This window comes from Nerophis lumbriciformis, linkage group LG17 (assembly GCF_033978685.3).
Source record: "Nerophis lumbriciformis linkage group LG17, RoL_Nlum_v2.1, whole genome shotgun sequence".
NCBI classification, from domain to species: Eukaryota; Metazoa; Chordata; class Actinopteri; order Syngnathiformes; family Syngnathidae; genus Nerophis; species Nerophis lumbriciformis.
In genome coordinates, this window is record NC_084564.2 from 28,555,788 (window position 1) to 28,570,359 (window position 14,572).

At 41.6% G+C, this 14,572-nt stretch overlaps 1 protein-coding gene across 5 annotated transcripts in view; it reads left to right on the forward strand.

Moving 5' to 3' along the window:
• Positions 1 to 14,572, forward strand: part of grik4 (glutamate receptor, ionotropic, kainate 4) — a 1,016,493-nt gene that overhangs the window by 959,386 nt on the left and 42,535 nt on the right. For all 5 annotated transcript variants that reach the window (XM_061973003.2, XM_061973004.2, XM_061973005.1 and 2 more), the window contains one exon: positions 13,177 to 13,286. In XM_061973003.2, the coding sequence (XP_061828987.1) occupies positions 13,177 to 13,286 (110 nt within the window). The remainder of the gene's footprint in view (positions 1 to 13,176; positions 13,287 to 14,572) is intronic.

The following is a 14,572-nucleotide window of genomic DNA, read 5'->3' on the forward strand; positions in this document are numbered from 1 at the left end:
CAAGGGTTGGAATTGGGGGTTAAATCACCAAAAATTATTCCCAGGCGTGGTGCCGCTGCTGCCCACTGCTCCCCTCACCTCCCAGGGGGTGATCAAGGGGATGGGTCAAATGCAGAGGACACATTTCATTACACTTAGTGTGTGTGTGACAATCATTGGTACTTTAACTTAACTTTAACTTTACACATACAAACTGTAGCACACAAAAAATAAAAAAAATAAAACGTTATTATGGTCTTACCTTTACTTAGAAATTAAGTCCATGTGCCGCAACTAAAGCCCTCACTTAAACTTTCCATGTGCAAGATTGAATCTATTTAAAAAAGTGTAACCGAGGGTTTATAAATGTCGCCTATACTGTATGAAACTACAAAATAACAAACACGGAGGCTCCAGTTTACACGAGGACCACTTTATTTACCTTCTTTCAAAAACCTCCGCAACGTGACATCACTCCCGCTCTTAGCGCCTTCAAAATAAGAGCTCAAGGCATATACTGTATAACAGCGCATAACAGGAACTTAACATCACAAAGAGAAAAGCCCATGAAAATAGGTTACAAAAGTTATTTAATAAGAAGCCAAAAAGTGCAAAAACAATAATGTTTGTGTTGGAGGAGTTGTGAATTAGGTACACCTGCAGACTGCAGGTGTATCTAATGTTGTGTCCCTGCAGTCATTCACAACTCCTCCAACACCAACATTATTGTTTTTGCACTTTTTGGCTTCTTATGAAATAATTTTTTTAAATAGATTCAATCTTGCACGTGGAAAGTTTAAGTGTGGGCTTTAGTTGATATAACAATTCTACGGCGGGGGTGCAGGAGGCGGGATTACTGGAGCCTCAGCCAGTGCGTCTTTTGCAGCCGTTTTATGATCGCTCAGCACAAGAAATACTTTACACACATACAGTTGTTGACAAAATACACTGTACATTATATACCTCAGCTAACTAAACTATGGAAATGTATAATATAGTTCATATAGCAATACAGTCTCACTGCACAGCAGGCCAGCAGTTAGCCGAGTCATTGCGCAATCCATGTTGCGGCACTGAGTGACGTGCCTCAACTGGCTGCTGTTCACCGCACCGTCTCTTCTCAGTATTTGAACGGCAAATGTGAAAATTCAGCGATTTTGAATAAAAATAATCTAAAACTGGTGAAGTTAAATGGAAAATAACTTTATAGTATAATCACTGGATACATATAACAATTTAATTTTTTTTTTTTCTTTTTACATTTTTTTTCTTTTCATGATGACAGGTGAGGCCCCGCCTCACCTGCCTCTAGTGACTGCACGTCACTGATATATATACTTTTAGTGTGTATATGTCAGGTTTAAGCACCGAACTATCTATTAAATAGAACAAGAAGCAAGGAATCAGGCAGAGAGTTCAAATTAGCTCATGTGGAAAACGCATGGAGCTGCACACTCAGTTACAGTCTCACCCTACGCTCTGAGGAACAACCCGCGCGTTCCTCTGTTTATTCAGTTTGGGAGTTCCCTAGTTACATGCTGAAGCTGCTTCTAAAGGGAGGGGTCACACATTATGCATGCAGCTCCAGTATGCACAATACGTGACGGAATGTGCTGGGGGGCCTTGTGATTGTGCCCTGTCTCTGCTTTGTCTGTCTGCTGTTGATATGATTTATCTTCGTCGAGGTGCTGGTTCATCCTTGGCTGTTAGAAGGCTGAAAGACAGAAAACATCTGCGGCAAGGCCACTCCTCCACATGCCATGGAAGATAACAAGTTGTGTGCCCTTGCACGAAGCAGAAAAAGTGCAGAATAGATAACTAGAGTAACGACCTTTAAGAATAAGAGTTGTGTGATAACTTATATATAATTATTCTAACAGTGTATAAAACGTTAAAACATCTAGAGGCCTTAGTGACCACATGCGTGGACAGCACCTTTTAGCTCTTATATTCAAAATTGTGTACACTACTGAATTGGGGTCTTATGGCCGCTTATGTGGACACTTATACTGCCATCTGGTGGTGTCAGAAGAGTATAACATACAATGGAATTTGTAAAAAAAAAAAGTGTAAAACTAAGAATTAGCATGTCACTAAACATGAAGTACACATTTGTGTACTTATGGATTAAGTACATCATATCAAAAGATGAATCTTAGTTTTTATTCCAATTAGGGTCCAATAAGCCCAAATAGCAAAGAGAAATAAAAAAAAGCATCTAAAAAAACAGCTTGGGCCTTAATGGAGGGTTTTGAAGTTATTTTAGAAGGCTTTGAAGGCTACAATGATGACTCCCATTAGCCTCATCTTCCAAGCGTTTTTTTTTTTTTTAAAGGTCTTTTAAATAGGACTAGTCATACAAAAAAACACTATAAACATTAGCCATTAGCCAAGAAGAAAACAATAAACACAGGAAAACCACAAAAACCGTCACGCAGATCATGACAGTCTCACTAGGTACGAACTTCACTGCATGTCACTGGTTTCGAATTGTAATCAGAATCAGAATCAGAAATACTTTATTAATCCCCGAGGGGAAATCAAAATGTTCAGCACAAACCCATTCAAGATCAGACAAACATTACAGGGAGACAGAACAGGATCGCTGATGGGTCTGCCAATTTCCGGTGCCCCTTACAAAAATGGTGAGATACAGGTAAACAATGGGGGAGGGAGGGGGGAGGAAAAAAAAAAAAATATATATATATATACAAAAAAATAATAATAATAAAATAAATTAAATAATTAAAAAAAGGACTAAATGCTGAGCTCATATGTGCCATGTTAATAAAATAAGTGTTTCAACTGAATATGGATGTTTTCCTAAGAGTCAGTGTTCAGATGTGAAAATTGCACATACAATTTGTTACTTAAGTGGTCCGAGAACGATCTGTATCTCCCAGCTGCGTTCTTTTAGCTCCACCACAAAACTTGGGGCCAGAGGCTGGAATGTTGGCCGCATTTACGGAACACAGTTCTAATATCACCTGTTTTCTCTTAATGATGTGTTCATGCAACTAGGACCTCGCTGCAATTCCACCTTCCCCCCATCCCAAGCCTGCCCAGGTACATATGGTCGCTGAGTTGCAGCGCAAACAGCCGACACGCTTTGAAGCCTTGACACGCAAACACAAACACGGCAACACAACGGACAGCCTGTCGAACATGCGCTAACAAACAGTAGGAAAGCAAAGCACCTGGGAACGTCTCAGAAGCACGTTCAATGTTTGCCTACAAGTTATTAATAAGCATGCTGACCTTTCAGTGACACAGAGGCCTCAATTACACTGTTGGAAAGATTAATGTCATCATAGCAGTTTATTAAAGTAGTTGGACTCGTTTGACCCTGCAGAATATGCATGTTTAAAAAGTGTCTTACAACAGATCAAATCATGCTTAAACTATACTTTACCCTCTTGGGGTCCGAGCAGAAGCTGAAAGGTCAAATTGTTCAAGACTTGATATAAGTACCGTATTTTCCAGACCATTAAGCGCACCTGATTATAAGGCGCACTGCCGATGAGCGGGTCGAGTCAGGTCTATTTTCATACAAAAGGCGCAACGGATTATAGGGCGCATTAAAGGGGTTATATATTTTTTTTTTTCTAATTTGAAAACATTTTCTTGTGGTCTACATAACATGTAATGGTGGTTCTTTGGTAAAATATGTTGCATAGATGATGTTTTACACATCATCTTCAAGTCGCTTTCTGACAGTGTCATCCATGTCTTTATGGACCTTGCTTGCAGTCATGTTGGACGAGGAAGGGGCCCGCTCCAAACTGTTCCCACAATGTTGGGAGCATGGAATTGTCCAAAATGTTTTGGTATCCTGGAGCATTCAAAGTTCCTTTCACTGGAACTAAGTGCCCAAGCCCAACTCCTGAAAAACAACCCCACACCATAATTCATCCTCCACCAAATTTCACAATGCAGTCCGAAATGTAGCGTTCTCCTGGCAACCTCCAAACTTAGACTCATCCATCAGATTGCCAGATGGAAACCCATTCCATGAAGCTCTCTGCGTACTGTACGTGGGCTAATTGGAAGGTCACATGAAGTTTGGAGCTCTAAGCAACTGACCTCTTTGCTCCGCTGACTCCGCTCTGTCAGTTTACGTGGCCTACCACTTGGTGGCCGAGTTGCTGTTATTCCCAAACGCTTCCATTTTCTTACAATAAGGCCGACAGTTCACTTTGGATTATTTAGGAGCGAGGAAATTTCACGACAGGCTTTGTTGCACAGGTGGCATCCTATGACAGTTCCACGCTGGAAATCACTGAGAGCGGCCCATTCTTTCCCAAATGTTTGTAGAAACAGTCTCCATGCCTAAGAGCTTGATTTTTTCACTTGTGGCCGGGCCAAGTGATTAGGACACCTGATTCTGATCATTTGGATGGGTGGCCAAATACTTTTGGCAATATAGTAGCTCTGTTGCGTGTGACATCACATCCGGTTGCACACTCCAAGCAAGCGGACTGAAACCTGGTGTATACTCTTGCGTCCCCTCCCCCTGCAAAGCCTTCCGCAGACCATGCGTGCATCCTGGCTTCGCATTGCCGACGATGCAGAACGTAGTCAGTTTTTGCCAAGGAAGGTCAATGAACACAGGCCAGCACACTTTATTGTATAAAATAAAACAACAGGGATTAAATATTTGCATGAAAACTGATTTTGTGTACTTAATATCTTGGTGCGCTCTAAAAATAATTGCTGTCTTTTTTTAGCTTATTGTGTAGTTGTTGCGTCCGGAAAAAGTCACAAAGTACGACACTCTTTTTAACTTTTATTGCCAATTTTGTGCTGACAACAGGCTAAATTCCGACACATATTCTTTCTCATGCACACTTTTTGTGTAACACACTAGACTTCTCATTTTCCGTCAATAATCTTTCAGGCACGGTATATTTACATACATGTGAACTCTGACTTACAAAAGATATTTAACAGTTGTGTTTATTTATAATTACATGATAGCTCTCTCTTGTCCCAAGTCCCGAACGGCCGACTAGCTTTGCAAATAATAATAGTGTCCTCTGTCACTACCTTTTCAAAAGTTGCACATTTCATCTCCACGAAGGTATTTTCCTCTGGTAATAAGTAAAACGTCCAATAAAAGTAAGCCGATGTTTTTGAATGTTTAGCTCCAGTGCAGACAAAGATGTCAACGGTGTGGCTGTCGTCTCTCGTCACGCTTCACAAGAAGGAAATACAGTATCTAGTCAATGACGGCTGTAGTTGCTCCTTCTGGAGACACTGCCCCCCAGTGTTTTGGAAGAGAATTACAATTCTGGTGCCAACAGCTAACAAAATAACTTTAAATCATGAATTGATTCACGTGGACCCCGACTTAAACAAGTTGAAAAACTTATTGGGGTGTTACCATTTAGTGGTCAATTGTACGGAATATGTACTGTACTGTGCAACCTATTAATAAAAGTTTCACTCAATCAATCAAACAAGGCGCCGTCAGACGGGGGACGCAAAGTAGGTGTCGCGAGAATATATTCCAGCCTTAAGTCGGATAGCCTCTAAATATTGTTGCAATTTTCCATGCCAACAAGCAAGTATGTCTGATAGAAAACACTTCAATGTAAAGTATGTCTCCACTTTTCAACATGTGCTAGCTCGATGCTATTTTACATTGGATTTGCCATAGACATGCTACTGATTGGCATTAGCGATTTTACATGGCGAGTTCGACACTTCCGAATTGAATTCAATTCTAAGATGCATGCTTCAGTCAAACAGCTGGTGTGTAAGAAGTACAATACTTACAGTTTGAACCCTTTTTTAGGGCGTAAAAAACACAAGATTGAGCTGAACTACTGACTACTCCCCGACTAGGCATCACATTGTAGCCTGTAAGTGTAAGATAAGATATAAGAACTGTACAGCACATCTATCATTGTTAGCTTACTGATACATTTTAACATATATAAATTTTATTATTACCAAAATGAAAACAAATTAAAAAAAATTTAACACATAAACACACAAAAAATTACCAAAACTTGGTACCGTTGACTGCGGGTATCAATTCTGAGACACCACAAATTGGTAATTGTTTGAATTTGTTTTACATACAAAACCTGTGGTACATTAAATTCAAGTTTTATGAAAAGTATACAAATTGTTTCACATGAATAAAAAAGTGTGCACATTTTGCAATGAGGGATCCTCAAAATGTTATTCTGCTTGGGACCCCAATTTAGCCAGGGGCTGCCCTGCTAAGCCAGTTTGCGACTAACCTTCGAGTTTTTGGTGTATTTTGGTTGTTTTTTTTTACTTTTTTGTGTGACTTTTGGTGGGGAAAAAAAATCCAGTCCAATTAAATTTACATTTCAGACTTTTGGAGCTCTTTTTCCTTCTGCTGATGCTCATATTGCTGTTTACATTTGAATGAATTCAAATGAATGCAGCCTGTTCATTAAGGCACGTTGACATGCCTCAGCTGGAAACTGTTATAATTCGCTGCCCGGATCATAGTTTGTTTACGTTTTCCGTCACGTGTGTTTTCAGCACCTTGTTTTTGTTTGTTTCTGTTGCCATGACTGCAGATTGTGCTCAGCTGCCTCTGGTTAGTGTTCGAGACGCTCACTTGTTGTCCGGGCACTAATCAGAGGGCTTTTTAGTCTTTGCCCTGGCCTCACTCGATCTGGCTTCCTAATTTGCTGAATGCAACAGTTGACGACTATTTTGTTTCCTGCTAGTTTTCACGCTATGCTATTTTTGCTTGCTAGCTCCCACGCTAGTTCTTTTGGTTTTCGCTTTCCGTGCTATGAGCACGTTTTTGTTTGTTCCCCGTATGATTTATATCTTAAATAAATCATTTTCCTACCTGCAAGCTGTGTCCGAAGCCGCCTGCATCCCTGGGAGAACAACATCCGCATCACCATGCAACCCCGTCGTTACAGGAAACTACACAAAAACTTTAAAGATACAGAAGAAGCTTAAGTGATTTTTTTTTAAATATTTGGATGATAAAAGGAGGTATTAGTGAAATTGAAAAAGGAGATAAAATTAAATAATATTTTGCACAGATCATTTTACCCTGCAGCTCTTGAAAGCATAACATAACCCAAACATATTACATCACAGTGAGAGGAGATCTGCAGCGTTGCGTTGCTGAAACTTTTTTATTTTTTTTGCTCTCCCCTTTTGTCTCAATTTTGGCTCTTTTCTCCACCATCTGTCGGCATCTCTACTGCTCCTCTTCATCTTTGTAATGGCACCTCGGTGGGACGTAAAAATTGCGGCAAAGAGGAACTCGCCGTGAAAATAGAACGCCACTTCAGCATGCGGTCGTCTTGACCAGGAAAGAGGAGGCGTGTCAGAACATACGGCCATTAGCAGCAACGAGTTTTCATCATCACCATCCTCTTCTTCTCTTAAAGTGCCAAGCTAATATGCTAGTAATTACACTGCACTCCTGGCAGGTAGAGAATTGTTGACTGGTGCTTAAAGGGGACCTATGATTATTTTAATGTACATTCAAAATACTTCCTTGTAGGTCTAAAGTAGATCAGTGTTTCTTAACTACAGGGCCCATTTTTGGGCTGTGAGCGCACCCTAGAGGGCCGCAAAAAAAATATCTGTTTCTCAGATATGGTCCGCAGCGCTACTCAGTTGCAGTGATGGACAAGCTACTTGGGAAATGTGGTATGTCGCATCAGCCAGATCTAAGCATGATTTAATTTCATTTAAAGGGTGTAAACTGTTGGTAGGTTGGATATACACTATATAGCCAAAAGTATTTGGCCACCCATCCAAATGATGAGAACCAGGTGCCTTAATCACTTGGTCCGATGTATAAAATGAAGCACTTAGGCATGGAGACTGTTTCTACAAACATGTGTGAAAGAATGGTCCGCTCTCAGTGATCACCAGCGTGGAACTGTCATAGGATGCCACCTGTGCAACAAATCCAGTCGTGAAATTTCATCGCTCTTAAATATTCCAAAGTCAACTTTATTATAGGAAAAGTGAAGAGTTTGGGAACAACAGCAACTCAGCCACCAAGTGGTAGCCCACGTAAACTGACAGAAAGGAGTCAGCGGATGCTGAACCACATAAGGCAAAGACTTTCTGCACAGTCAGTTGCTACAGAGCTCCAAACTTCATGTGACCTTCCAATTAGCCCACAAACAGCACGCAGAGAGCTTCATGGAATGGGTTTCCATGGCCGAGCAGCTGCATCTACGCCATACACCAAGTCCAATGCAAAGCGTGGGATGCAGTGGTGTAAAGCACGTCGCCACTGGACTCTAGAGCAGTGGAGACGCCTTCTCTGGACTGATGAATCACGCTTTTCCATCTGGCAATCTGATGGACCAGTCTGGGTTTGGAGGTTGCCAGGAGAACGCTACATTTCGGACTGCATTGTGCCGTGTCTGAAATTTGGTGGAGGAGGAATTATGGTGTGGGGTTGTTTTTCAGGAGTTGGGCTCGGCCCCTTAGTTTGAATGCTCCAGGATACCAAAACATTTTGGACAATTCCATGGGATGGCACTTCAAGTTCATATGTGAGTAAAGGCAGGTGGCCAAATACTTTTGGCAATATAGTGTAGTTATCAAATATGATTAAAATCAGGAGTAAGATTACTAATTCAGTGTTAATGTTTGTGTGGTAAAAAAGATGGACCTCTAAGTCAAAAAGGTTAAGAACCCTTGTGTAGATAATATGTAATAGATATCTTCCTGTATGAATTTTGCTCCACAGTCCTTTTATAACCCATTTTTTCATCTGTCTGCAAGATGTTTGTTTGTGGAGGCGCTCCCAGATTGCCAATGAAACCACGCTGCACCCTCTCCAAAATAACCATTTATCTTTGAAAATGTACACTGTTTAAATTTATATCTTGAATACATCACCGCTATTTTTTATTTTATTTTTGCAGACAGTCGAAAATAAACGTAATAAACATTACAAAAATTCACCCGGTCACAATATTAGGTTTACCTGCACACTCTGATCAATATCGCATGTTGGTGTTATCATGCGCATGCCACGATTAGATGAAAATAATACATTGTTGTACCTTTTGTGTGTTCCCTCTGAGCATGAAGCAGAAGTCATATAAAGGATTGTTGACAAAAGTTTTGCAGCCGGCCCTTAAAATTTTTTAAAACTCATTCCTTTTCTCATCATGGTTTTGTAGTGCCAAGCTATTAATGGATGGATGGATGGATGGGTTTGTAGTGCCAAGCTAATAGGCTGGTAATTACTGACTCTGCATCACTGAGTCTGCCATGATTAGTGGTAGCGAACACATAATGCGCTGTCGTCGTTGTTGTTGACGAAAGTAGCTAGGTTTTCTGTTAAATCAATGTGCCCAGGAAAGATGTTGCGGTAATGCATAAAATTACCAAAATACTGTAAATATTACACAATATCATGAATGTCCCTGTTACAATATGGTTGTAGCTCTGTCACTAAATGTACATTAAACATTGTTGGAGCATTTTCTAGAGGGTTTTCTAGGCAGAATAGGCAATAATGACACCTGCATTACTATCTGCCTCTTACAAGCAGTTTTTCACTATTTAGAACGCACAACAAAGGTAAAGATGCGCTTTCTTGTCTTACATTGGGATTGTAGATGATAGGTAAAAAAAATTTAAAAAAGTATCAGAGATCGTGTCATTTAGAGTAGTGGTCCTCAGCCCCTGTTCTGTGGATTATGTTGCAGTACAGTGAGGAAGGAGACTGCACTGAGGCAGGGGTGTCGATATGTGGAAGCGTGTGTATCTAATCCAAATATGTGGTGTGAAACTATGTGATGCGATTAACTGGTGAGTGTTAACAGGAAGTGTTGAAGGTGCGTGTTGTGAGAGATGCGGAAGTCCAGAGAAGGAAAGACAGGCTCGGAGTTCCGTGGGCAGGAGCAAGGCGTCAGGGTCTGCGGACAGGCGGGAGGTCGAGATCCAGGAAGGCAGCAAGAAGTCCAGGGGAAATCCGGGGAGACGAGACACACAGCTCGAAGCCAGAAAACAGAGGGAAGCTGCGGGATGACGACACAGAACACGACACGATAAGCACAGCGGAGGGAAAACACAGAGAGATTGAATGCACATGGAAAAGGAGCTAGAAACGTGTAGGCTTACTGTACAGGAACACGTAGCTACGTTCTGGCACTGGAACGCAGGACGTGCTGGATTAAGAAGGGAGTGGAGTCCTCATCAGCGTCAGGTGTGTTGATTTCGGATTTCGGCAGGAGGGAAACGCCTGTGGGCGTGCTCAGAGGAGCGCACAGAGGTATGTGTGGCGGCAGGAGCTTGAGCCGTAACAGATTAGTTTAAAATCAAAGCCATTTTCTTTTTCTTCTTTGTATCTTATTTTGAAAGAATTCCCACTTCCGCCCATTTGTCACACTTGAGTGAGCTTCCTCCATCTTTACGTTACGATAACATAGCAGATATTCTGCAATATTGTGATTTTACATGTGATAGTATTGTAGTAATTGTTGGCATACTACATTATTTAACACTGTAAATATATGTTCAAATTATAATCAAATTAGTTTATCACTGTCAGTCCACCACGCCCTGTCACATAAAGTATTTTTTGCAGCCAGCCCTTAAAAAATGTAAAAATGAATTCCTTTCCTTGTCTTCTTTTGCAGTGCCGGGCTTAAATGTTAGCGATTACTGGCTCAGCATCACTGAACTGGTCATAACAAATTCTGGAACAAATAATTTCACCCTCTTGGTGCACATTTAATTTCACCAGGGTCCCGGCAACGTATTGGCGCAGCGTTTTTGCCTGCCTGACATCCCCCTCAACTTCTGCAGTATAAGTGATTTTTCTGCCCGGTGACTCACAAACAGAAGAGCGATGCCATGATTCGACACAATTGCGTCCTCATAAACACAACAGTTGCCCCCTGTGTTGGCCTAAACTGTCCCACTGACCCTCTTTAATGATCAGCAAACAGATGGTGCATCGCTTTGCGAGCTGCCTCATATTCCTCCGACAATGTTTGGTCAGCTGTCCAATACAACACACAGACGTCAATACGTGATTTGCTAGTATTTGGTTCCATTTAGACAACAACGGCTGCTGGTTATGGATATAAGATACTAGGAATGAACCCATATAGTCCCTTTGGTCTGCTACAGCATTTACGAACCTTATTCCAGCTGCTTTGATTATACAGTACATAACAGTCGATAGAGCAGGCCAAATCCGCCCCGAGAATGACACCATACCAGCCCCTGAAATCAGTTCAAAACTTTTGAGACAAACATTTTTGCAGCAAATTCTTAAAAACACTAAAGTGCTCCTGTTGTATAGAGGAACTTGGACCACTGTAAAGACTTACTTTTATTGTCATTCAAATTTGAACTTTACAGTACAGATAGAATGAAATGTTGTTGCATTAGCTGGTTGTAGTGCAGGATAAAAGAGCAATAAGGTGCAAATATAGATAAATAGATTACTGTACAGATAAATATATTGCACTTTGCATATGCATCCACGTTTATGAATGTATGTTAAATTGTCTTTATATTCCAACGACTTAATCCGTTTTGGGGGGGAATTGAGGGGATTATTTTGATGTGTTCCCTGAGGGAAGAAGCTGTTACAGAACCCGGAGGTTCTGCTGCGGAACCTCTTTCTAGAGTCCAGCGGTGAAAACAATCTTTAGTGGGGATGGGAGGAGTCTCCACAGATTTTCTGAGCCCTGGTCAGGCAGCGGCTTTTTGCGATTTCCTGGATAGAAGGAAGAGGAGTCCTGATGATTTTTTCCGCCGTCCTCACCACTCTGGAGAGACTTCCAGTCTGAGGCACTGCAGGCTCCAGTCCAGACAGAGATGATGTTGGTCAGTAAGCTCTCTATAGTACCTCTGTAGAATGTGCTGAGAATGGGGGGAGGGAGCTGTGCTCTTTTCATCCAACGCAAAAAGTGCATGTGCTGCTGAGCTCTTTTTACAAGAAAAGGGTGGAGTGCCATCTCCAAGTTGGGGAGGAGAACTTGCCCCAAGTGGAGGAGTTCAAGTACCTAGGAGTCTTGCTCACAAGTGGGGGAAGAGTGGATGTTGAGATTGATCCGTTGTGGTGAAGAAGGAGCTGAGCCGGAAGGCAAAGCTCTCAATTTACTGGTCGATCTTCGTTCCCATCCTCACCTATGGTCATGAGCTTAGGGTTATGACCGAAAGGACAAGATCACGGGCACAAGCGGCCGAAATGAGTTTCGTCCGCCGGGTGGTGGGTCTCTCCCTTAGAGATAGGGTGAGAAACTCTGTCATCCGGGAGGAGCTCAAAGTAAAGTCGCTGCTCCTCCACATGGAGAGGAGCCAGATGAGGTGGTTTCGGGCATCTGCTCAGTATGCCACCAGAACGCCTGCCTAGGGAGGTGTTTGGAGCACGTCCGACCGGCAGGAGGCCAAGGGGAAGACCCAGGACACGTTGGGAAGACTATGTCTCCCGTCTGGCCTGGGAACGCCTCGGGATCCCCCGGAAGGAGCTGGACAAAGTGGCTGGGAAGAGGGAAGTCTGGGCTTCTCTGCTTAGGCTGCTGCCCCCGCGACCCGATCTCGGATCAGCGGAAGAAAATGGATGGATGGATGTTGCATGAAGCAAACAAAACAGCCAGATCGTGTGTGGCGAAAGGCAGGAATAAATAGCTCTCTGATTAGTGCCCGGGAACAGTGAAGCGTCCCGATCAGAGGCAGGTGAAAATATTTAGCACCCATGGCAACCAAGAAACACAATCCCAGGGGTGCTGAATTAGAAATAAGAGAGTTTTAAACTAAAACAAAACATGATTCGGGCAACGGATCATCGCAATTATGCCAGTATGACTCAGAAAAACAATGTTTCCAACATAAGAGTTTAATCTAAATCAATATGTAATACAATGATAATAAATGCAGTGGATTTGAGTTGTTGTAGTGTAGTGTTTAGTACTTGTCACTAATTGCATTAATTTCAGTTTTTACTGCCTGTGTCCTGGGAATAAACGATCATATATCTACATTCAGCACCACTTCACTGTTTACAATCCATGTGAGACCCTGTGTTTATGACTGCTGGTGTGAATGTGTACACTGTGTGCAAACAAGAGGCTCTATAATTGTATCAGCTTATCGCATCCAACGACCACTGTTTACTGCCACGCTCTTTTGGCCCCCGATGCATCGGATAGTTACTTAAGCCACAGGAGTCAACTCTGTCTCGTGTGTGTTTTTCAGGGTCGTCGACCAGGTTACTTCTCCTTCCTGGACCCCTTCTCCCCGGGTGTGTGGCTCTTCATGCTGCTGGCCTACCTGGCTGTTAGCTGTGTCCTCTTCCTGGTGGCCAGGTACAAAAAAATGCACCACTGAGAGAAAAGACAAAAAAAAGGCAGGGAGGTCAGAGAGCAGCAACGTACTAGTACGGTTGGTTCTACTGGAGACAGATGTTTTTAATCCTCTTCCATCTTTGCAGGTGATCATGCCCACCACAGAGAAAGACATACTGTCTTGCCTGTACTGGCTTTTTTTAGTTCAACACTGACACCTGCTGGTCACACATAACTGTTGCTCAACCAACCAACATGAACTCATATTACAGTTTTTTTCCATTTGCTTACACACAATTTTACTAACTGTGTGTCTTTTTTCAAAAGGATTTACACACTTTTCCAAACACCACATTAAATGTTCCTAATTCCGAGATGAAATGAAATGAAATAGGTTTATTTCGGTCATATAATCAACCATCAACCATTTTGTGTGACCAGTTTAACAGTACAGATTAAACATATTTAACATGAATACACGTTTACACACAAAAGAAAAGAAAAAGAATGACCGAAAAAGGAATAGGCTGAAGCCAAAGCTTACATTTGCCTATCCTATACCTTCACTGAAAATTAGATTACCTGGAACATCAACGTTCAAAAAATCAATGGGATGAAAGTAATTGTTACTATATTTTATAATTTTCAATTATTTCACCTTTCAAGGCTTTCTTAAACCTTAACAAAGAACTGTCATGATCCGTGGTCGGATCATGTTTTGTTTAGTTATGTTCTGTTAGTTTTAGACTTCCTTAGTTGTTTTGTGCACTTCAGGAGTTTGTTTTGGTTACCATGGGTACGAATTGGTTTCACCTGCCTCTGATTAGTGTTCGGCACATTCACCTGCTGTTGAGCACTAATCAGAGAGCTATTTATTCACGTTACTCGCCACACTCGGTCTGGCTTCCTTGTTTGCTCTATGCAACGGTTCTGTTTGGCTATGATTTATGTTAAATAAATCATCTCCTACCTCACGCTGTTGTCCGGAGTGTCCGTGTTGCATCTTGGAAGAACAACCGCGCAGCAAGCTGCATACCCGATCGTGACAAGAACTACATGTCTTCTACTCATCACTAAGCTTGTTCCACTATTTAACTCCTAAAACTGAAAAATATTTGTATTTTATATGCATTCTTACTTTACCTATTTCAAAAATCAATATCCCCCGTAAATTATAGTTTTCTCCTCTTAATTTAAATAACCTAAGAATACAAGCTGGAAGGCTGTTGTTCTTTACTCCAAACATAATTTCCATTGATTTTAAAAAGACAATATCTGAACATTTAACACATTAGAACTTATGAATA